Source organism: Calidris pugnax, unplaced genomic scaffold (assembly GCF_001431845.1).
Source record: "Calidris pugnax isolate Ruff unplaced genomic scaffold, ASM143184v1 scaffold76, whole genome shotgun sequence".
In the NCBI taxonomy this organism is placed as follows: Eukaryota; Metazoa; Chordata; class Aves; order Charadriiformes; family Scolopacidae; genus Calidris; species Calidris pugnax.
The window spans coordinates 543,496-568,345 of NW_015090827.1; the positions used below are offsets into that span (position 1 = coordinate 543,496).

At 41.9% G+C, this 24,850-nt stretch overlaps 1 protein-coding gene across 1 annotated transcript in view; it reads left to right on the plus strand.

The window, feature by feature from the left end:
* The first annotated feature begins 7,758 nt into the window (after window positions 1-7,758).
* The window catches only part of VPS50 (VPS50 EARP/GARPII complex subunit), a 43,554-nt gene continuing 26,462 nt past the window's right edge, over window positions 7,759-24,850 (plus strand). The window contains exons 1-12 of the mRNA XM_014940318.1: window positions 7,759-8,108; window positions 8,600-8,722; window positions 9,314-9,385; window positions 13,362-13,415; window positions 15,271-15,341; window positions 15,752-15,869; window positions 15,966-16,001; window positions 17,504-17,586; window positions 18,904-18,946; window positions 20,065-20,163; window positions 21,504-21,644; window positions 24,087-24,225. Coding sequence (XP_014795804.1) covers window positions 8,106-8,108; window positions 8,600-8,722; window positions 9,314-9,385; window positions 13,362-13,415; window positions 15,271-15,341; window positions 15,752-15,869; window positions 15,966-16,001; window positions 17,504-17,586; window positions 18,904-18,946; window positions 20,065-20,163; window positions 21,504-21,644; window positions 24,087-24,225 — 982 coding nt within the window. The 5' untranslated portion in view covers window positions 7,759-8,105. The remainder of the gene's footprint in view (window positions 8,109-8,599; window positions 8,723-9,313; window positions 9,386-13,361; window positions 13,416-15,270; window positions 15,342-15,751; window positions 15,870-15,965; window positions 16,002-17,503; window positions 17,587-18,903; window positions 18,947-20,064; window positions 20,164-21,503; window positions 21,645-24,086; window positions 24,226-24,850) is intronic.

A 24,850-nucleotide genomic window follows, 5' to 3' on the forward strand; every position in this document is an offset into this window, starting at 1 on the left:
GCCCGGGCAGCCCGATGGGCCCGCGGGGCGCGGACACGGCCCTGGGCCCGGCCGGGGGGAGGGGGGGGGTTGGTCCGTGTCTCCCTCTTTACGTGAAGGAATGGAGGCGCGCACAGGTGCCAGCGGGGCACACGGGCGTTAAGGGTGAGCCGACGGGGGTGTGCTCCTTGCCGTTGTCCCGGTGGTCCTGGGGCCTGGGCCCGCGCTGGGTGCTGCCGTGTGCGCGGGGGGCAAGGCTCCGGTGGGCACACGGGGAGCGTGTGCGGGAGTGCTCCGTGTGTTCCTGGCACACCTACCCCGGAACCCCTGGTCTCCAGGGCTGTGTGGAGCCAGCCCGTGTTTGGGTCAGTACCGCTGAGCTCGCCAGCCTTTTGAAGGAGTGTGTTAGGAGAGCACTCGAGTCATTCACAGACACGAAATGCATCTACAACGAACCCTGTTTGCATGTCTGTCTAAATTTGAGAACTTAAAAACCCACTTGAGTCACACCCCGCATCAGATATTCTGGATGGTTACAGAAAATGATGAGCAAGTCAGAAATAAAACTTTTTTCCCCCTAAACTACGTCCTCAGAGTTGTGATGCTTGTGCGGGAGACAGGCCTTAGACCTGGAGGTGGGGGTGGAAGCTGGATGTCCCCAGTAATGCTCTGCCCCTCACAGCACGGGGAAAAGCCATCACACCATGGGTTTGCAGACTCAGAGGAGCTGTGGGAAGCCTGCCCAGGCTGGAAATGTCATGGTTTGAAAATGACGTGACTTATGCCATTTTCAGCCTTTGGGAAGGATTAAGTTCCATTTAGCATTTGGAAAGGGAAACTTTTTACTGCTTCTGAAGATAAGCTGCTAGTGCTGCAGGTTTTTGAGAGGATGTGTGAAGATCCCATGTGAAGTCAGAGAAGCTGCAGCAGTTGCTTGTTGCCTTGAATTTCCGATGCTCAGAGGTGCGTCACCTTTGGTGGTGGTAACTGGAAAAGAAGGGTGTTTTGAAATGATGCACAAGGAAATCTGAGAATCAAAACTAAAACAAAGAGGTTTTGCATCCTAGGAAGATGAAACAATTAGAAAAGGTATTAGTTACCATGAAAGTGATGAACTTGTAAAGCACCTTATCAGTTTCAAAGGAAAAATACCAGCTTTTGTCATCATCCACTCACACAGCAATTACATCTGCCCTTTAGTTCCAAAGACAGTGTAGGCACCCAGGGCCTGAAAGGGGCTGGAAGCAGGACTGCCAGTGTCAGCCACAAGAGCAGAGGGATGTCTGCCTGGAACTCAGGGCTCACGTGAACACCCTGAAGTCTCAGGGAAACTGGGCTCAGAGTCTTATCTGAAACGTGAATGTTTAGACTCACCTCTGCCTAGAGATTGGGCAGAAAATGCACCAAGCAGTGTGTCCTGTGGTATTGCTCCATAAAATTGGGAATGTGGTGGACATCCAGCAAACAAATACTCAGCTGGTTATCTGATGCTTCCTGTACAAAGCTTCATTCTGCTAGAGCATATTCTGTTTATGTGGCTATGTGTGTTTTAAAGAGTAATAATTATATACATTTTAAATGTTTTTCAGTTTAGTTATGCATAAGGAAAACCAGTCCTAATAGTGTTATATGGTAAATAGACAAATATGCCATCAAGCAAAAATAAGAGTAGTAGTAGGTGGCACTTAACTCTGATTATTTGATTCCATTAAACCATGTTAATGAGCTGTGCTGAATTTTACGTATTGCAGCGTAACATTGGAAATGCTTAGATGTTTGAGGAGCATAATTTATACACCAGTGGTCTTGCTTAAATGTTTATAGAATAAGATCTTACCCTCCCAGCCTCCTGTCAGTGTAATTTACGATAGCACTTGTAGGTATACATTCAACACCAGGTAAGACTTGTGCAGTTTGATTGCAAGATATGTAAATCAGTCTTAACTGACTATTAAAATTCTTTTAAAGGGTCTGAGAAGTCCTCAGGAGAGTGTTCATGACCTCAGTCCTATTGAAAGCTTTCGGATTCCCACTAAGGTATGATACACGGCCCCTCCACTCGCACCCCTTCATTTTCAGTTTGCTGTTGCGGTTTTATTTCTTGCTGAAAATCTTTTAAAATACTTTAATGAAAGGATTAAGAGCTGTGAGGTGAAACAGGTCAGTGACTCGGTTGCATTAAGATTTCTCTTTTGGAACTTTAAAGTTGTAACTGTATGCTGGTCTTAATATTATCTAGGTTTCCTGCTGGATTGAAGAAAAAAAAAAGCAGGAAAAAGAGGTGTCTTTTTTAAGCTTTGGAATGTAGGTGCTACATATGTAGCCTGTATAGTTCTGGTCTTGGTATCTAGTCTATTCATGGGTTTGGTGCTATAAGTATATCTTGTACTTTCGTGGTTTTAATCTTCAACATAATAATTAACTTCATGTTCTACTTTAAATATTATAGCTTTATAGTAATAGGGCTTTTTTGGCTTTTTTGGGGTCTTGCTACTTAAGCGATGCCAGCTCATTCTTGTCTCGCAAATTCTGCTGAATAATCTGGGTGTGAGGGAACAACTGCCACAATATTTGACTGTTCCTTGTACCCTGGTGACCAGAATGGATGATTCACAAGACTTGCTGTGGATGTTGTTGATTATTTTCTCCTAATTTGGATTTTGCCTTAAGTCAGTAACCTAAATATCTCATTGATTAATTTCACAATAGCTTTAAAAAAACCAAACAAACCCAAACCCCCTTTGTGTTTGTTTGTCTCTATATAAGTACTGTGTAATATGTTGCTTGTGCTGAGGCAGACCAGAAAATCATTACTGTATATTTAAGTAACAGTCTCTGAATTGGTACCTAGTACTCTCTTAAACAGCAGCCAATATATTGATTTCAAGGAGCGAACATATTCAGTTGCACTGATGTTAAAGGAACAGTCTCATCTCCAGGCCTTAGATTTCTAAATTGCAGATTCCTGCCACCCTCTGAGTATCCAGTTTCAAACTGTCTTTTTGGGCAAGTTGGCTCTCCGGGTAGAAGAAGGTGGAGGGTACTTTGGCTGGATTTCCCGTCTTTAATGGTTAGATGTTGTGTGTCCCGTAAGCCTACCCCTTGTATCAATAACAATGGGAAAGCAAATACCTGGCAATAATTTGTAGGATTTTCATACACTTGTGTCAAACATTTGCACTGTGAAAGCGTCATCTGCAGCTGTTCTGCAAACACAGTCTCATGAGTTCTGTGCCTAAAAAGACACGATTGCATCAATGTTAGAACTTGTCACCTGATTATTTTCTTTTAAAGCTGATAAAATTGCAGTATTATTCTCTTCTGTGCCACAGAATAAGACTGTTATATTTTCCAGTCTTCTAATGTTGTTTTTTTTCCCTTCCAAAATGTTTTTTGGTGCATACTTCTCAAAATTCTGAGGTGCTTACATTAACCTTTTCCTTCTCAACAAGCTGTATTGAGTGAAACTCTATTAATAAAGTTACACGACTACACAGTTAAATGAAAGCATTAGGTCATAAGGATTGAGTAAAATGACTGTGTTTTGCTCAGTTTAACTCCTGGCTACGGCCCCAAGTCATTGGTCATGGTGACTTTACTGCCAGCCCTTTCCTTTTGGGGGAAGGATTTGTATTGTCATGGCTCCTTAACTTTGCTGAAACCTTTATGGTAGGATTTTACTTTTCAAATTCTGGGACGTCGGGTGAGGCACTGTGATGTCTCTGCTGTCCCTGCAAGCAGAGATTCACATACCCTTCTTGAAAAGAGGTTTTTTTTGGAGCGGTGAGGGGGAGATTGTGGTGTGAGTCACTGTCGGGGAGATTAGGCTTGGGTTCTGCACAGGAGTTGAAAGTCATTAAGGTTTTGGATATCGGGATTTGTTTTGAACTGAAGCTATGTTCAGTGCCATGGCAACAGACTGACGTCACAAATCAGAATTACGTTATAATCAGAGGATCAAGCAGCTTTGCTGAATGTAAGCTAATGCCCCTCAATAATTATTTTATAGCAATGGACAAGTCTGGAAAAGAGAATTAACTTCTGTATGCAAAAGTAAAGACTAAAGGAAAATGCAGGTTTTTAAAGGCAATGAGTAAAAGTGTGATTTCATTGTGCTGCAGAACTGCTGTCTGAAAGCCAACATTGCTCTCTGCTGCCACACTTTAATAATGAATTTTGGGTATATCTTGAAGAACAAAAGTCTCAAGCTCAGCAGCCAAATACTGTGTTGATGATGGAATGGTTATGATGCTGCAGTTTTGCCTTCACGCTTCCGCATGGTAGCTTCATGCTACCTCTAGGGCCAGAACCCATGGAGGGCTCTCACGCTCCTTTGGAGGCCAAATGGGAAATACGGAGCACAGGGAGAAGCACGTGCTGACGTTGCATCCCTCCAGGGGAGAACCAGCAAAATTCATTTGGGTCTTGATACCTGCAAGTTGTTGGTTTGCTGACTGGTGGCTTGCTGGCAAGGGTGTTTAAGTGATGACTGTGCTCCTCAACTTCTTATTTTTAAACAATGAAATTATTGGGTACCTGGATATTTTACATACATCTCCGAGTGTGTGCATGCACGTTAACCAGTACTTCAGTAAGTTCTGAAACTGTCTTGCAAAATTTCAGTTTACTTCTGTCATATGAGGGCAAATCACCAGAAAACTTGTTTTACTTGTAATGCAGACTCACACTGCCAACTTGGTCACACGGAGAAATAAGCATATAGTAGTTGAAGTCTGTGATACAGCGTGTAGATAAGGCAAATCTGAACAGCGAGGCAGGATTTCTGGAAGAGAGAGTTGTCTGCAGAGAGATTTCATATGTTTTTTGATTGAGATATCTTACTTCATCCATGTGCCCTCATCACCCTGGGGAACTGTAATGCTTTTTTGAACCATTCTGTCCTTGTCAGCGTTGTTTCCCATTTCCGTTGAGTAGATTCTGTCACAAAAGGGTGAGGTGGCTGTTTTGTATACTTGAATTCCAGTGTGTGGGGTTAATAATGAGTTGACGTTGAATTAGGTTATGTTTATCTTGAAGATAATCAGCTCCTATGCAATATACAAATGTTAGTTGACTTTGTGGTTGATGGTGGTAAACAACACTGAGGGTTTATTTCTTAATGCTTTTCCTATAGATCCAGAGCTGTGGTCCCTATTTCCCCAGCAGCCCCGTGCTGCTCAGGAGTGCCCTGAGGGTGCTGTGACCAGTGTCCGTTCTGGGCATCAGGCTCTGCTGTTCTCTCCATGGGGAGAATTGTATTCTAGCGTAACGTTTGGTTTGGTAGAGTGAGGGCTTTTTAGTAAGTACTCTGTGTGCATACTGAAGAAGGAAAGATCAGAAGAAGGTTCTGGGCATTTCACGTGACAGATAAGGGAATGCCACAGACTTCCTGTGGGACTGCCTGCCCTCGCTGTGGATTTGCTGGGGCAGGGAAGTAGTTTTGAGGTGAGTTGATAGATACAGTTATATATACATTATGAGATGTATATAATATATAAATATATCCTTTTATCCTTATAGATAAAAGATTGTATATAGATATAAAAATACTTTCATACGTTATTCATTTCACGGTGGTGAGAAGTTGCAGTGTACCTGCTGATTGGCTCTGTTGAGCCCTGAGCAGACAGTGTCTTTGCCTCCTAAGTTTTTGGGTTGGTGGTGGCTGGAATGCAGGGGTGTTTGCTGCAGTGCCCTCCCAGTGATGCTTCCCTCAGCAGGGAGTGCTGGCTTCGGCGTTGTAGAGCATGGGCAGAGTGGGAGTGGGACGCACTGGGCAGTAGCTGGGTAAGTCATCATCAACCTGAACCTGCTGAGCTGCTTTTCAGGTGAGTCTGCAATGAAATGACTCTTCTGAAATGTATTTCAAGGAGTTGGCCGCCGGCTCCTGGGCCTGTAAACTTCTGTTTCCGTAAGTGATGTGAGAAGTGTGTGGAGGCAAACACTGGGTTTTATTTAGCAATGGCTTCTTCAAGTACGGGAAGCTCTCAGACATACAGGTTTTTGCTTTTTTTCTCTTTGTGTTTCTTTTTGCTTTTTGTTCTCTCCTCAGGAACTGTCTCTCACTGATCTGTTCAGGTGGCACTATGAAAGAGAGACCTGCTGCTTGGGGTTTTGCTAATCGTAACCTGAAAGGAAGTACATTTGGCATATAAATTGTCTTTCTATGGAAGTATGATCATGGCAAAAAGCATGGTACTGACAAAAAAACACAAGTGCATGTTTGTCCCCACAAGCCATGCAGGTGTTATGTAGGAGGTGATGGAAACTTTGAAACTGTGGATTAAAAAGTTGAAAAAGACTCTATAGGGGCTATTTTTCTGGAGTCTTTTCATTCTCATCCCCCATAACCTGTCCTCCTCTCCTCTGTTTCTCATGCTCTTAGCAAAGCTGAAATGTGAGTTTTTCTAAAGAATAGACATAGAATATTAATAGAATTGAACCCACCTGGAGTACTGAGAATTGAACCCACCTGGAGTACTGTGTCCAGCTCTGGAGGCTTCAGCAGAGGAAGGACATGGACCTGTTGGAGCGGGGCCAGAGGAGGCCACAGAGATACTGGGAGGGCTGGAGCCCCTCTGCTGTGAGCACAGGCTGAGAGAGTTGGGGCGTTCAGCCTGGAGAAGAGAAGGCTCTGGGGAGACCTTAGAGCCCCTTCCAGTCCCTCAAGGGGCTCCAGGAGAGATGGGGAGGGACTCTGGATCAGGGAGGGGAGCCATAGGACAAGGGGGAAGGGTTTGACGCTGAAAGAGGGGAGATGGAGCTGAGATGTGGGGAAGAAGTTCTTTGCTGTGAGGGTGGTGAGAGCCTGGCCCAGGTTGCCCCGAGAAGCTGTGGCTGCCCCATCCCTGGAGGGGTTCAAGGGCAGGTTGGAGGGGGCTTGGAGCAACCTGGTCTGGCGGGAGGTGTCCCTGCCCAGGGCAGGGGGTGGCACTGGGGGGGCTTTAAGGTTCTTCCAATCCAAACCATTCAGTGATTCTATGAATAGCCTTGCTTTGCTTTGTTATTGTTATTTGTTGTTGCTATATTGTCATTTCTGTCTGTTTTTCCTGCATTTATCTCATGTCTGTTGGCACACTCTCTTGTCCATGGCTCCTTCCCTTGCACACCTCCAGCCGGCCGTGTTGGGTGGGTGGGTGGTTGCTGCCTTCCCCTGTTGGTGTGAGGTGGGTTTCTGCGGCTGCTGGCGAGAAGTGCTGGGACTCCTGGAGCCCTTCCATGGAGATCTTAAGCGCTTGGGGCCTCCCTGGGGGAGGAAGGAGGTGTCTGCTCAGTGGCTTTTTCTGCATCATGCTCTGCCACATCAGCCCGAAGCCTCTTTCCAGCGGTGGCTGTGCCCGGTGGGTGGCGCCCGAGCACCGCCGTGCTCTCTCTCGGTCCTGCCAGAGGTATTTTATTATCATTATTATTTGTTTTTTCTGATGCTCTTCCAAACTGCTCGCTCGTCAGCCTTTGGCTGCCTCCACTTGCCCAGAGAAACAGCACCTTGCTTTGTACTTAAAATATCGCTGTGCCTCATAACGTCGACCTGATTTCAGCTGATGTGCAAAACAAGCAAGTCAGTGGTGGTTTAGTCAGTCAGTGTAAGATCTGGTGCCTCTTGGTGATGAAAATATCAGCACCTCGTCCCACTGTGACCACTCGGTGTTGGGGGGAGGCTTAGGATCTTTATGGGACACTTCAGTCTGCTGGATCGCTTCACCAGGCTTAAATGCCAATATTGAGCAATTTGAAACATTTAATCTGGATTTTTGGTGAAAGAATACCCTGGCACTTCTCCCTGTGGAGTCTCTGATAAAGAATTTTTATTTCTTTGGTGGGAAGACCCTCCAGGAGAGGGCTGGTATTAACTGAAATGCCCAGTGCAGGAGGGGAAGAGGAGCTTCAGGCTCAGTCCTCGGCTCGTGGTAACCGGTGGGAACAACTGGGCTGTTGAGAAGAACTTCCAGAGGAGATGGCGACTGCACGGAAGGGGACACTCACCTCTTCAATATTGGCTTTCAGAAAGCTGACAGCACATCTCTGCCGAGACCACCCTGCTAGTTGAGAAAAATCTGAGATCTCTTAATTTTGTGCAAAGACGGAAGATATGTTGTGGTTTTGCCTGTAAAAAAATCAAGTATTTAATGGTATGACTTTAATAAATGTGAATTCTCAGGGCTGAATTGAAAAGTTACGCATTTGTAGTGACAGTGTCTGCTTTATATATACAAAGATGGTTCTTCTGATTTAATAATTTCAAGTTTTATTTGTTATGTTTTTCTGGTTTTTTTTTTGTTTTGTTTCTTGAGAAATAGCCTGCCAATTTATCTTTAGTTATTATGGGAATTTCTAAACTTAAGGAGGGAAAAACTGTGGACTCAACCTGCGTTTGTGAATGGATTGATGAAGAAGTGTTTAAGTGATCTGCAATGTCTGCACTGTGTTCTTTGAGAAGTTTTAAACCTCCTGCTATTTGTAGTGGCAAGAACAAGCCACTGTGTGCTGATATTTCTGTTCTTTGCCTTTGCTTCTTTTACTATTGTTGTAAATGGCTTCTGAAAAATACTTGTTTTAGTAAAACATTGTTCTTGTTAGGATGCAATATTACATCATGGAAATCCTTTTTTGTTTTGTGAAGGAGGACCTCAGAGAACTACGTGAAGAACCAACTGATCCTCAAGCTCAGCAAGAAATAATTAATAGCATTGAAGAAGTTTATTTTTCCAATGATTCCTTTGACATTGTGAAGTATGAGTTAGAGGTAAGTTGTCTTCTTAAAAGAAAAGACAGTAATATAACAAAAAATGAGGGTCAAAACTACACTTGTTTCAATGAGCTATTTTTTGTTTTTAATGCAAAATTGTACCCTCCTGCCTTACCTTGCGGTTGGGTGCAGCTTCTAGCATGAAGTTTGGGTATCGAGTCACTGTTTTTAATGTGGTAGAATTAATATCGGTTGTGCTAACAAGCACTTTGTCAGTTAAACTATTGTGAAAAAGCCAAAATAGTTGGAGGAAAAAAAAATCGGTTGTACATTTTCAATAGTTTTTTTAGCTAACTGACTGAGGCATAATAATTTCAATGATTAAGGGGGTTGTGTGTTTACATATATGGCTTAAAATAAGGTGACTGAGGTAATTATGATATTATATGATGTACTTCTGATAATACATTGTGTTTAACACTGATTTATTTTGGTATCCATCATTTGAAGTAATGGATTAATTCTGCAGATTGAAATGCAGAAGCAATAAGAATGTTTCTTTAATGGAATTGATTGGTTAGTTAATACTACACGTGTATTTAAAGGTCTTTAATTTCTCACTGTATTTAATTTGTTGTTTACATGCAGAGGCTTCCTCCAGTACTTAGTCTTCAGGAATTGGAAGAATACAGAGACAAATTAAAACAACAGCAAGCTGCTGTAAGTAGTTTCTTCTGTGCCCTCAGGCAATTTGTGGTCTTGTCTGTAAGTAGAGCCAGAGGTGGAACTGAAAAAGTTTTGATTTCTTAAACTCATTAGATATTACACATTTTTTCTTTTAATATTATATCGTGTGCTTTTATAATGGAAAATCATGTCAGTAAATCATATAATCTTATGAAATCATGGACATAAGTCTTGGTGGTAAGTATTGTAACAAGGAGCAAATGTGCTGTTTCTTTAGAAACCCAATTTTCTGAAAGTTCAATGTTTCCTGTGTATTGCAAGAGAAGTAATGTTCAACATGGCGCTGAATAATGTGGTAGTATCTCTTTTTTTTTGAGGGATTTCTGGCAATGTAAAACATAGAATGTTTTAAACCTTCTTTCTTTAGAGTTGTTATTTTCTCTTTATTTTTCATTTGCGGATTTGTTAACAGTCCACTAGGGTTTCTAGTGAATGCTGCTAGAGAGTTATTATGTAATAAAACAGATGAGATGTGAGTAATAACTGTAATTTATGGGGGGAAGTCAGAGCTGCAGCTTCTGAAGGGTGCTTGTTACGTTTCAGGCTTTTTTATGTTCTGTTCATACATTAATTATTGATTCATTGCTCTTTTAAAGACGAATAGTATGGTACAGGGAATGAATGTATTAACTGTGGCATTTGGAGAGTATCTGCAAGTAAAATAACAGTAATAATCCTAATTCATGTCTTTAAATGAATGAAATGTACCAAAGGAGAATATTGGATCGTTAACAATACATGGAGAACAAGTTCCCTCTGCTGAAGATTGCTTTGTCCGGAATAAACGTATGAAATTTTGTGAAGTATCAGTGAGAGGTTGAGCAAATGAATATTCCCTGTTTCTCACCTAGAGGTTTAAGGGAAGAAGTTGAAAGTGGGTGGCAGGTTTTGGTTCTGTGGTGGTTTTTGGTTTTTAAAGTTGAGGAGGACAGCTGGTGGTGCCGTGGTTTTGGCAGGAAATGCTCTCAAGGCTGAGGCAGCTTTACTGAGATAACCCTAGTGTCAGTGTCCTGGCTGTGGGCACAGTGTCATTGCACAGCCGTGTGCCCCAACGGGGAATGGGAATAGCAGGGGGAGAACTGGGCACTGGGTTTCCAGGAGATGCCCATATGTGTCTGTCTTTTAGAAAAAAAAACAAACAAAAAAACCAACCGAAAACTCTCAAAGACAAAACTTTTGATAAGAAACGTGTTGGATTCTTCCCCTCCTAGTCAGGATTGGGCCTTGTGGGGGATTGTGTCTTCCTTGGTCTGGTCTAAATGTGATTCTGCTGTGGGAAGGAATTGGTGCTTGCGTTTGTTTTCTGCCTTGGGCATGTGCCAAGTTGCCAAAATTCCTTGTATGTTGTATATTATGTCCTTGTGTTGTATTTCCAGGTGCAGCATGAGAGACCATTGCATGTTTCCTTCTCTTGTCTCAATATTGTCCATTTCTCTTGTGATATGTCCTTTAGATTACTGTCTGTCTCAAAGGACATTAGTGTCCTTCATGGAAGATGTTACTGCGGAACATTGTACAGCATTAGTTCAGTCCTAAAAATATTTTAATGCTGATTGTGAAGAGGTTGTTAGACTGAGGACTCAAGAAGCCTGTTGACAGATCACATAATGTCTCTGCTTTTGAAAATAGTGCCTTTTTCACTCCAGTGCCCGTGTCTGTAGCTGACACAGAAATTTACAACAGTGGTTTAGAAATAATTCCAACTTCTACATTTTTGTAACACAAGCACTCAAATGAATGTGAACGGTAGGTAAGGGAGCTCTGATCTTTCACTTCTCAATGACTGTTACCACCTACTTCTGCACAGCTGATTTTGGTCATACCTTTGGTTTTGGGTTCACTATAGGCTCCATATTTTCTGTAATTTCCCCACTACAGTTTTCAATTCCATTGGATGGGTTCCAGCTCACTCAAGACTTCTTTAATATGCGTATCCTGTCAGCTTTAATTTGTCTAATCATCTCGGTAGAGACAATTTGAATTAGGAGGGTTTTTAGCCTACGTTTGTTTGGCTTCATTTTAATTAGTAGACTGCTATCCTCAGCTGTATTTTTTTTTTTCTTCAGGAGATTAAATATATTTTCCTGATGTGATTAGGAAAGAGAAAATTGTTTTGGAGGAAATTGTTTGGTTCCCTCAAAGAACGTTGTTTGTAGGCATTGATAACTGCAGCCACATTCATTGCCAACAATTGCAATTCTGGATTCCAAAAGTTAGGAATTAAAAAATAAATCAACACAATTGTATGGAAGATTCCAAAAGGGGTGTGGTGATTTGAAAATGACTGGAAGTAATCTGGGGTAATATCGCTCCTCCAAAAGAAAGGGAAGGGAATAGCGTGGAAGTAGTATCACTAAGTTCAGGGAGAGAAAAAATAATTGTTTGCAGCAGGTGATGGTAGTGTTGGGGTTGTTATTAGTGAAGGGTAATCCAGAACCTGCAGAACAAACAAACAAAAAAAAGCAGAATAAAAACTGCAAATGAAACTCAATGAAACTCATGCTTTATTCACCTGCACTGCTTGATGAATCCCTCTGGCAGTGAAAATTCAAAGAGATTTGTACCAGGGACACCATGGTACAGGCACACAGGGCTTGCAGGTACAGCCCTGCCCTGGAGCTTTCCAGGTACGGTGCTGTGGCAGGAACAGGTTGGAAGAGGGAGGTGAAAATTTCACAGGACATAGACTGTGCAGTGAACAGAACTCCTTGAGAACCTGTAGGCTTGGGTAGCTTTTGGCCTGAGGACCTCCTTTTCTGTCCCCAGCCTGCTCTGGAGTGTGTCTGGTAGTTCAGCTGCCCTGCAGAAGAAAACTTTATTATTTATTGAACAACTAAGAGGTTTTGAAATTGTTTGGTGATTCTGACCATTTTTTAATGTGGAAGGAGGAAAGCAGAGATACATGTCCCTTGTCCAGCTTCCTGGCTGGTGGTACCAGAGTGCTTCTGAGGCCGTTTGTGTGCGGGGCCTCTTCCAGGGGGTGGGAAGGGACCTGCTGGAGCCACTGTCGGTGTGTTCGGGGATGCCGATGGAGGATCCCGGCCGCGTGCTGTGTCTGACTAAGCACTCAAATCCATAACAGCCTCCTTAGCTCTCATTCCCAGGGGTGCATTGTGAGCTGGCTGTCATCACCACTTCTATTTAGCTTTCATTTCTGGGAGTACTGTTCCCCAAGAAGAATATAGAGCAATACCAGTGATTTCCTTGAAATGTTTGAAACTGTTTCATCTTAAATATTTGTAGTCCCTGCTGAAAAACAAAATAAAACACATTATTCCCAAGCTTGTGTTTGTATGACTGTTACCATTGGGTCTCCTGTTTTTTTAAAGCATGTGTGTTTGTGCACGAGGGACTGATCAAGGCAGCACTGCCCATTTTTGAATTCAGTACAGAGAGCAGCTCTCAGTAGCGTTCCACTTACTGTTAGTTCAGAGCAATGGCAAAAATTTTAAAATAAGCATGTTCTGTGTCCTAAAGAAAGGGTATAATGTGCACAGGGTGAATATTTATTCATTTTGACACAGATTTTATTCAATACAGTATCACTGTGAAAGATAGGTGTCCTTAAAGCTTTCTCCATGGTGGATGGTTAACTTCACTTTATACTCTAGTGGTAGCATAAGCAGAATGTATGCAGTTGTCATGTCCCATGTTATTTCTGTTTTCTATTCTAGTGTGTTCCTTAACAAACAGAGAAGTAAAGGATTAATTTAAAAATGCCCACTAATTCCTAGGTAGAGCTGTTATCATTTTTCTTAACTTGCTTCTGAGGAGAGCTGATAGTTGTTTTTAGGATGTTTTTTTTTACCTTGTGGCATATTTATTAATAAATTTGAAAACTTAGAGAGCTAAATGATACCAAATCACAAACTTGTTGTAGAACTTTAGTATAGAGATGGCCTATTTAATGAGATTGCTATGTATCATGTGTCATATTCTTCTTTTGAAGGTATCTAAGAAAGTTGCAGACTTGATTCTCGAAAAACAGCCTGCATATGTTCAGGTAAGACAACTAACAGTCACTTTTGAAGAGTAAACCACTCGTTTTTCTGCTGTTAGAATGTACTTCTTGCATTTTGCTGTGTAATGTTAATATTCTTATGCCAGCAATATCTTAGTGAGGCGCACGTGTTTTATACCAAGAAGTTCTTTCAGATGTTCCAAAGGGACACTTAAAAATCCGTCGAGCCAGTAAGAATCTTTTAAAAACCTTTCTCAAATGCATGTTTGTGTGATTAAGTCTTACTGAGGGGCACAGGCTTGTGCAGTTACTCCTGTCAGTAGGTGTATTTATTGGAGATTCCTGGTGGGCATCACAGGACTCGCTTCCCCACGGACTCGTGAACGAAGCTCCTGACGTGCTGCGGGTGCTCTGTTCCCTGGCAGCTCCAGGTCAGTGCCCAGTGAGAGTGACAGGTCATTAGAAGCAGCAGAAACGCAGCTGACTGTCTCCTGAGCACCTTGTTTCTGCTGTGCAAGGGAAAGTGTCGGGGACCTGTGGTTTGTGCCCCGTTCCTGGTGTGAGGTCCTGGTCTGACACTGCTCTGGGCTGAGACGGGCACTGCACGGACACAGGGCAGGACATCTCTCGTTTTCCCTGCTCCTTAGAGGGAAGGGCTTTGGAAACAACCAACGGGTGGAAGATGGTCTTTAGGAAGGAAGAGAAGAACTGTCTTTAGCCCAAGTGGTGGGTGGCAGACCCTGTCCCTGGGCACCCTTGGGCTGCACTCTCCCTGTGTGCTCCATCCAGCCCCTTCCACCCGGAGGCTTTACGGAGCCACTCTGTCATACATGTTGTCTCATGGAAAGGGAACAGTCAACTTTTGAATAGCTCTGACATTTGCAAAGTGTGTTTTTAGTGAGAAGTGGGTACTGAAGAAGGTAATCTTTGAATTTGGTTTCTTAAGCTATTTTGCGTATCTGCAACTAAGCTCTCCTTTTCCCCAAAGCAACACTGTTAGCGTAAAGGAGGGACGGGTTTTGGGGAAAGCAGCTCAGTGATTTGCCAGAATTACTTGTGTCTTTGGGGATCGACCAGGAGCTGATCTTAAGCTGAACTAAACTTTAAACTTGTTTTTGCTTGTCATGTTCTTAGAATTGGATTAGTTTTTGAAGTGAAAATCTCTGTTCTCCCCATGGAAAACACTTGAGATGCTTTGATATGATGAGCAGTATTTTAAAAAAAAAAAAGTTTTATTTTCTTTAGTGTGGAGAGAGCATTCACTTTTCAGCAGTGCTGTTCCAAACAAAAGAAATCCTAATGGCTATATTAAACATTGTATTTTCTAAAGGGGTTGAGATTATGTTAGGCACTTCACAAAGTCAAAATCAAGCTAAATTCAGGTCACCTGTGCTGAAGAGTGTTCAGCTGAAATTCAACAGGATACAATTAGCATTCATCATCAAGTGACATCTATTAAACTGGTAAACCACAAGTGCTTCTAAACAAGAAAATGCTATGTGAAACATGATTTTTTTTGTTGTTTTGCTGCTCTCTGACATATTATTGCAAATTAGACCCTGTTCTTCTGTCCCTGAAGCTTTGATCATTGTGCTATGGGGCATTAATGGTATAGTGATTCTTAGGCTAAACATGCAGTAAATAAATGTGGAGGGTCCCACTGCAATTAAAATGGTTTTAAAGTATCTTCCTTCAAAAGAAAATAGTATTTTAAAAGGTACTTTATATTAATGTTACATTGCAGTGCTTAGCCTATATAAAGTGATGAAACAAATAACATATGAAGTAACTCTACAAAGTCAGTATAACATCTCAGCAGAAACTTGCTCATCACTAGTCTTGCCTGGTGTGGAGCGGGACCTTTGGTGTATTTATTTATCCTGTTGTCTCTCTGTAGGAACTGGAACGTGTCACCTCCTTGCAGAGTGGCCTGCAGCTGGCAGCTGTCATTTGCACAAATGGAAGAAGGTATCTTGCTGAAATCAGGGCAGAGATTGGGAGCAGGGGGAAGTATTTCAGAAGAAATCTGTAGACCCAGGAGGTTTGGTTGCTGATGATATTTCCAGTTTATCTGCTGGATGGAATTAACAGCAGTAGTTAAAGATACTGAAAGAAATACCAGCTGCTTTCTCTCCTGCAGCTCTCGCTTTTCCGTTGGGAGATGTCTTTAAATCAGGAACGTCTTGAGATGCACCATTGATCCACAGACGATGAGGGAAACCGTACATTCTTAGTCTGTTTGTATCACCTCAGTTTCTGGGTTTCCCTAACAATGCTGACAACATTACTTTCTGGCATGTATTTTGGATGCATTAGAATTTATTAGAAATAAGTTTTGTTTTATCATTGAGGATTATGTTCATTTTTAACTTTTGCAGACACCTGAATATAGCAAAGGAAGGCTTTACACAAACCAGCCTGGGGCTTCTTGCAAACCAAAGGAAACGACAGTTGCTCATTGGGCTGCTGAAGTCCCTGAGAACAATAAAAACACTGGTATGTACAGTTGGTTTTGTTCAGTGGCAAAGTGTTTTTCTTCATTTCTGTGCAGTTAATCACTGTGATTTTGGTTTGTTTTTTTTTTATTTTTAGCAAAGAACTGATGTGCGTTTGAGTGAGATGTTGGAGGTAAGTCCCTGCCAGACTTATAATTTGAAGCTGTTCTAAGTCTACTTTTGGTTTTTTTATCAGTCTTCTTAATTTAGTTCCTTCTTTCCTTCCTCTTGCAAACAGGGTATGGGTGTGTCCGTGTGGTGGGGTTATATTTTTATTCTTATTTTAAACGTGAGAAATACGTCACATCACATTAGATAGCCCCCATGCCGGGGGGAATATTCTCTGTCAGACTAATCCTGCCTTTGGACCTGAGCTCTGAGGCTTGAGACAGTTCAGTGAGAGTGCTGCGCAGCCATCACTCCCCTCCCTGCCCTCCGCTGACACTGCTTTGCTGGCCTTAGCTTGGTATCTGGGAGAACAAAGAAGGTGAGATGCAGCTGAGTGTTGATATACAGGGTCTGGATAAAGTACTTCTCCTGCTCTATCACTGTACACATTTGTATTTGGGCTCCCTCCTTGGTATTTTATTTGTAAGTGTAGTAGCTTCTCTCTGTGTTCATGGGGTTGGCTTTTTAATAGTCAGCTGTAGAGAACATTGCAGCACGTGGGCCATAGCACTGAAAATTCTGCTAACACAGTATAGATACTGCCTAAAAATGCAGTAGATACCAAACAGAGCAAAAATAAGATCTCGTCTTAAGATGATTAAGTTGTATGAAACACAGCTTCAGGCTTTTACTGACAACTACATTTGTATCATGTATTGAAACTATTTTGACTTACTAGTTTGCCAAATATTTACAGCTAATACTGGATGGAATATCATTATGATAATCCCTAATTACTGAATTTGGAAATTTAGCCTTAATAATTGTAACTCTTAAGATTCTTTGAGTTTAATTCCATCTTGGGTAATACACCTTGTCTCAGCACACTTGCTTATTCTTTATCAAGCAAGAATGCGTTAACAGGCTGCATGGCCATTGCCTTCTGGTCAGCAAGCCCCTTACCATGATCAGCTTTTCATCTCTGTGCTGTGTGTTGTTGCAGAGGGAATCAGCTCTTCCCTCTCTACTGTAGAGCTGTCTTGAGACAGGGCTGTGGGTGTTGTATCCACAGAATCACAGAACGACATGGGATTGGAAGGGACCTCTGGAGATCATCTAGTCCAGACCTTAATGTCGGATTATCAGAATTTGCCAGTGGTTTTTAAACATTAAGGGCTGGAACTGTATTAACAAAGGTTTGACAGTTAACTGGGAAGACATTAGTTTTTTTGTAATAAAAATATTCTGGTATGTTTTGTATGAATGCATAAGGAAACAAACCAGCAAATCGTTTGCATAAGGTCATGTAACACACAGTGGTTTCAGGTGTTGCTGACATGTTCTCTGTTTCTAATTCTAATTGAAGTTTGTGATGGACCCTCACTCGTTTCCTCTGGCTTTACTCTATAGACCCAAGAGGCAAAATATTGTGTTCTTAATGTTTATACATAAGCGTGCAAGCACAAATGGGTGTTGCAGTGTTTGCTTCAAAAGCCAGACTAGCTCTCCGTTGTGTTTTATCCCAAGGAAGAGGACTACCCAGGTGCTATTCAGCTGTGTCTGGAGTGCCAACAAGCTGCCAGCACTTTCAAACACTACAGCTGTATAAGGTAAGGTGACACTGGGCAGATTTCAGTTTCTGTACGGCTTGCTTTGTCAATGGTATGAAACAGTGATCATTAATTCTCATTCTCTAAAGCAGCTCTGATTGAAATTGCATTTTCTGCTTAGAAAAGTCAGGCATTTCTAAGCACATAAGCATCCTCAGTATTTCCTCCTGCCTCCTGCATTAACCCGTCTGCACAGTCACAGCACTCTGCAGCCTGGGTTTGGACTCTCTCCTTGTTTTGGGACTGTTGGCAGGGAACATTTCAACAAATACTGAGTTATACATATATATATATAACTGTGCTACAGCCTGCGGGCAGGAGATACTTGAGCTCATTTTTTAATAAGCAAGTTTATATTCTGGAATTAATTTACCTACAGCAAGATGGCTTGTGGAGGGTGACTTACCCTGCTTCTTGGCAATGAAGTTAGTGAGTGCAGAGCTTCATGCTGTCATGGAGAAAGTGCTTTCAAACCGGAACTAATTTGAATGTCTGCAGTTCCTCACTTAAAAAGACCTGATGTTTCCATTGCTTTTTAGAAAGTAAAAGAAAAATAAAATAAAAAAAATTGAGTAAACATTAAGTTCAAAGTCGTAATACATATAACAATAAAGGAGTAAAATGGAGTGAATTTTGATGTTTCAGTCACTAAGAAGACCATTAGAATAACTAGATTTTTCTGTTTATGTTATTTTTAATTAGAATTTTAAATTTGTGGGTAAAATTCTGACATTGTTTGATTTGTCAGTATGTACTCTGATTTAGAAGGACCAAAATGTATGAAAACACATCCTTTGCCTCCCTCTGTCCTCTAAATGTATACTTTGTCACCTCAGAGTGATGACCCATAATCCTTGATGTCAGTTTAGGTCCTGCTGTTGAGGTACAGCTGTTTCAGGAGCTGAGGATGCACCAAAAAAGTGTATGGAGTTAGAAATTGTACCTGGAAATAAGCCCCTCTCTGTTCTGAAGTCAGATTGCAAAGGGTTGGGAATGTCTTGGAATCCTTGGGAGAATCCTGGCAGGATGGGGTCTTGCCTGGGCCCTCTTAACACCGCTGCATTGTGAACCTAGGATAACGTGCTGCTGCACTTGAACTGGGAGTGCTAGTGATACTGCAGCTGCCTGCATTAGGTGTCTTTTGGGAATAACAGCAGTGTGGCGGTGCTGGTCAGACACACCAACAGCAGATTTTTGATAAATTACTACATTGTGGCTCGGTAACAGACAAATATGTTTTTGGGAACAAGAAACTTGGTGTGAAATGTTACTATGATCAGTAGTTTGATTTTAAACATTGTTTTCTTTCGTTAATAGTGAGTTGAATTCAAAGCTGCAAGATACCTTGGAACAAATAGAGGTAAGAACTGCAATATTGATGTTTGGTATAAGACAGTATTTAACCTCTAGGTACTAGAGCTTTCTAATGCAGCGTTACTGGCAGTGACAGAGCATGCACACTTCTTTCCAGTACAGTCTGTGGAGTGCTGTACTCATTGCTATTTGTTTAGCCTTTTGTGCTGCAGTCAGCTCCGATGCTCTGTAACACGCTGTCAGACTTAGGAGCCCAGCTCCCTAATTGTGCCCGCTGGAAGTGCTGAAGCAGCCAAATAAAATATACTGGCAACATTTGCAGTGCTGCAGCAAGGAGTGCTCCTGGTACGGTGAAGATGTGCGGTGATTTCCAGTCCATGAACTGCTGTGCAGGACAGGCTGAGGGAGCTGGGGTTGTTCAGCCTGGAGAAGAGGAAGCTCCGGGGAGACCTAATAGCAGCCTTCCAGTACCTGAGGGGGCTACAGGAAGGCTGGGGAGAGCCTGTTTGCAAAGGCCTGTAGTGACAGGACGAGGGGAAATGGCTTCAAGCTGGAGGGGAGCAGATTTAGATTGGAGATGAGGAGAAAGTTCTTTACTGTGAGGGGGGTGGAGCACTGGAACAGGTTGCCCAGGGAGGTGGTTGAGGCCCCATCCCTGGGGATAATCAAGGTGCGGCTCGATGAGGCCCTGGGCAACCTGGTCTAGTTGGGGGTGTCCCTGCTGACTGCGGGGGGGTCAGACTAGATGGCCTTTGGAGGTCCCTTCTGGCCTGGACCATTCTATGATTCTTTATATTCCTCCGAAATAGCAGTGGGAAGTAGGGAAGTAGGTTAGCACATGCTGGTAGGTTTGTACAAGCTGCACAGGAGACCACAGTCTCATTTTGGATTTGACTTCAGTGAAGTATTTGTTACTGTGCTTGTTCTTGGAAATGGTGGGACTGTGGCTGGCAAAAGTTTCAGACTGAAGTACTGCAGGCTGCAAAAGTAACATTTGAGCACTCCAAAATAGTCCAGTAATGTACAATCGTGGCCATTGTACAAGCATAATTATTAGATTGTTTAAATAAGCATCTTTTCCTCGCTTGCTGTTGTTTAAATAATGTATTAGTTGGCCTGGCTTTATTAAGTGTTTAACACACTTTTTTCCCTTCATTTATATAGGAACAACTAGATGTAGCCCTCTCCAAAATCTGTAAGAACTTTGATATCAGTCATTACACGAAGGTTCAGCAGGCCTACAGGCTGCTTGGGAAAACCCAGGTTAGTGCTGGTCTCCTGAGCACGTCACAAGGAGCGGTGGTGGAACAGCTGGGGCTTTGGGTGGTGGAACAGCTGGGGCTTTGGGTACTCGGGTGGAAACTTAACTCTCCTAGTACTGCTCAACCTTGCTGAGTGTACAAAGACTTGTAATGCTCACATAATTTAACAGTAATTCCATTCTTTTTATAACTATTAAAGTATGTATTTTGAATTTGTCCTGAAAAGAATTTAGTTGCATCATTATTGAAATATCTCCCATTTTGACCCCTCCTCATTAAGCAAAATGGAAAGGACTCTCAGTGTCTTCAGCACTTCTCATGTTTTCATTTGTCATTCCATTTTCTTGGACTGATTCAGGGTAGGAGTGGCTGCAGAAGATGGGTTATTTGCAATAGGGATTGAAGCAGAATTGCTTGTTCATTTCATATGGGCGTAATTGAGTTCTCAGTCAGTAGCTGAGTGTCAAATAGCAAGTAGTGAAACCCACCACTTTCAAGTGCATGATCTGATAACTTCATTCTGGCATTTCAAGCAATATCTTAATCAATTCTTCTATACCATATGTACCCATCATTAGCATATCTTGAAACAGTGGGAAAATTCAGTGTCTGAAATGGACTAATGTGATGTGCAGTTTATTAACAAAGGATCAGGGAAACAGCCTGACTTGAAACTTGGGCCTGATTATGGCAAAACTTATATAGTCAGCAGCGTTTAGTACCTGGACTAATTTATTTTCTTTTCTGGAGAAAGTAGGTTTTGTTAAACCAATGTCATATTTTGGTTTTATTGCAAAGAGGGTTTTTGTAAGAAGTTTATTGATGTGATGTGCATGCCTTTCTGTAACACTTAATCCTACTTTATGTTCCTCAAATGGATTGACTGAAGACACTGTAATTTCGGTTTTAAATTTATTGATTGCAAAGGAAATATTTTTATTTTCATTGGAAGTGTTTCCAGTGGGAAAAACAGCGCTGATCTCAACTCATTGCTTTTTGAGACATTAATCAGTGATTGGGAGGGTAAATGAATGAATGAATCAATTCTATAATCAAATAGATTATAAATGCATAAAATTAGTATTTACTAGTGACAATGTCAAAACCCTGGCGAGTTACAGAGGGAGAGTGGCTGGGGAAACTGATTTTACTGGTAATACCTGAACTCTTTTACATCACCACATTGTAACATTGCCCGGTGCTACATCAGGTAATTTCAGAACACAGATTGGAGGCCGTGCTTACAGTCTGCTGTGCTCGGCACTGAAAAAGATTAAAAGACCATGGCACGTGACAGATTGAATCTTACGCTTTGATTTTGTGTTGCTCCTTCTCTTTCAGACAGCAATGGACCAGTTACATATGCACTTCACCCAGGCCATCCACAACACCGTGTTCCAGGTAGTCCTTGGCTACGTGGAGCTGTGTGCGGGGAACACCGACACCAAGTTTCAGAAGTTACAGTACAAAGACCTCTGCACAGTATGTCATACTTGCCTATATGTCTGGTTTTTAATTTTTTCCACTGTTGTAAGTGTGCCTTATGTAAGTAGGGACTCAGTTATTAAATTAACCCTGCAGCTACTATAGTTTCTTGATACAACTCATCGGCTAATTGGGAGATCGGTTATTTGCACCTTAATGCTGATTTTGATTGCACTAAATCTTAGCAGTTTGCAGTTAGTGTACACACCATCTAAATAAATGGACAAGCAGGAGATCAAGATTTCAGAACTTGTCCTCAGTGTAATATGCTGGTTGCCGGAATCACTGTTAGCTTTGAACTTTATTTCAGTGCATGTTGACAGCATTCACAATTTCTATAATACTTAATTTAAACAAGGATTCTTGTAAAGATGTTAACTTCCTTGGAGTCTTCCCGTTACTCTGAAGCCTCTTCAGTCTGGCTCCACTGTGAAGCCAGGATGCTCTTAACATCTAAGTGGTTATAGAGTGCTTACTCTAATTAAAGAGTGGAAGTCATACAAAATTAAAGTCTTCCTTTTTGGACACACCTCCTGTTGTGTGTTTCTAAAAATCTTTCTAAATGAACTCATTTAGCTTGTTTCCATTTGACAGGGGTGGTGGAGGATTCTGGTTTTTTTTTTCTTTGTTTTAATTTTTTTGTTTGTTTGTTTCTTTTCTGGAAGTCAGATACTGGATTTTATAATAATGTGGTTTTTTAAAAAGAATAATGTTTCAGTGATTGTTACCCATTCATGTAAGTTGTATGCCTGTGCACTCTGAGTCCCTGTTTCCTTGTTGAGCATCTCTTCCCCTAGCGATAGGCCTTGCTCTAACTCTTCTATCCTTTCTCCTTTTGAGTACTGCTGGAGCAGGGGAGAGTTTGGCAGCTGCATCTTCACAATTTGATTTTTTTCGTTCTAGCATAAGTTCACAGAAATTCTGTTCTTTATTTCCTTAGTCTAAATGGAATTATCTTGGTATTAATAAGTTATCTTTTCTTCCTGGCCACCTGGAAGCCAATATCTCTTCAAATACACTGTTGTGCATAACCAAAGTTTAGATTTTATAGCTACTAAAAGCCCTGAAATACAGTAACATTTTCTGATGAGTTGGCAGAGAAAATTGCTGAAACAACTGTTGAAATGGCAGGGCAATTTATCGTTTAAATGATAAATTTATTACCCTATTTTGTTCCAACATTAGAAGAGTCTATGGTATCTGAGATTAAAGTGTCTGGATAATGCAGTCAGTAATGTATATCAGTTCTCCAATTAAAGGGTGTTTTAGAAAAGTAAGTAGTATTCTCAATGGTTATTTTTTTATGCACCAAGAACTTGACTTTTTCACTTTTTCTTGGTGTGTCCAGAATGCCTTATTTATATCCTTGAGGCGGTTCTGGTTTGATAGGGAACAGAACCAGAATAATAGTTCATTTTTAGAAACCCAGGCAAACTGAAAAGACATAAGGATTAATGTGAGGCCTCCAGATACTTTTGCTAGTGACATCTGTTAATGCTGACGAATAGTTCTTGTGAGTGTAGGAGAACATGGCTTGGGCAGCGTGCGCTTCTGCCAGGAGCATCATTTCAGCTCAGAAAGCAAAAGAATGAGATTAAATACAAGGTAAAGACATGTAGTTTATGATTTTTCTACCCGAAAGCCGAAAAATAGGACCAATGTAAGTGAGGTGTCTACATTTGCAAAGAAATCTGTCCAGTCTAGTGTTTGTTACCCAACAAATGTAATTCTGGAGCTTACCAAGGCTTTGTTGCAGTTCCTGCCATGGAAGGACACCGGGTGTTCAGAAAGCCAGGGTTGTAACTGCAATGCCAAAGCTTTTCCATCACGCTGAATATCCATTTTTGGGTTCCCATGCGGTAACCACATGGCCAGAGCTGGCTTGCCATGTGGAAGGAAGGTATTCTGGTATATCTGCTGCTCAGACACTTCCAGCCTGGGATTCTGGGATTCTGCATGTCTCTGTATGGCATTCCATGCACTGGGGCATCAGCCAGGATGGGTTCTGTGCGCTGCTGAGGTACAGGTATCTCTAGCACTGAACTGGTGCAGCACCTGCGCAGAATCACGGACTCACAGCATGGTTTGGGTTGGACGGGACCTTAAAGGTCATCCAGTTCCACCACCTGCCCTGGTGAGATGTGCTGACCATGAAACCATATGGTGTTACTCCTGTATCTGCCTTGCTTTTCCATAATTGTAAGAGTTGATTCATATACAGGCCAATTGGAAAAAAAGAAAAAAAGGGAAAAAAAAAATAAAATGCAGTAACAGGTACACTTTTTGTCAGCATTTGATTAGTTGACTCAAAACAGGCATTTATCGACTCTCAGATACTTTTGGAAAGGAAACTGATGTATATCAGTATGAGTATGGAGGATTTTTTGTGGTTTGTTTTGCCTCTGAAGACAGTAAGCACATGACTGTGTTTCTCTGCAGCACATCACGTCAGACAGCTACATCCCCTGCCTCGCCGACCTCTGCAAAGCGCTGTGGGAGGTGATGCTCAGCTACTACCGCACCATGCAGTGGCACGGGAGTCACGAGCAGGAGGAGGAGGAGGCAGCCGGGTCCTCTGGTGAGGAGCTGTTCTGGAAAGAGAACTTCTGATACTGGGAAACAACTCTTCTGATGCTTGAGTTGTTCCTCTGCGTGTGGGTACCTCGGTGTGCTGGCCCGGTGCCTTCAGCATTATTGCCTCTAGTGTGCAGTAAGGGCTTGAACACTCACAGAGTTCTGTAGTGTAATGTTAATTGGTGTAAAGTTAATATTTTAGTGAATACATGTATGTGCTGTTATTACAGATAGAAATAGTTTCATTTTAAACAGTGATTATTGTTGAGTTGGGAGTCAGCTGTGGTAGATGACTACAAAATCTGAAGATTTTTCCCTTTAATATAGGACCACTGTGAAATTTCAGATGTTTTTGATCAATGGTGAACTTTTCACTGCATATTAAGCTTAGTAGATAGTGGATTATGTACTGGGAATAGTGACTGAAACAACAGGGAACCAGTCTGGTGTAAATCTGTCGTCGTGATTTTCAGGAAATCCAATTTCCTGAATGTTGCATGTCATCTGTGCCAATGAATCCGTGGTGAGATACGGTCACAGTTCCTTTGATACCCTTGCAGGAAAAGGCAAACGTTTCACCTTAAACTAGAATTTTGGTTTTCTTTTATTGTCCCAGTTTGTGTTTCTAG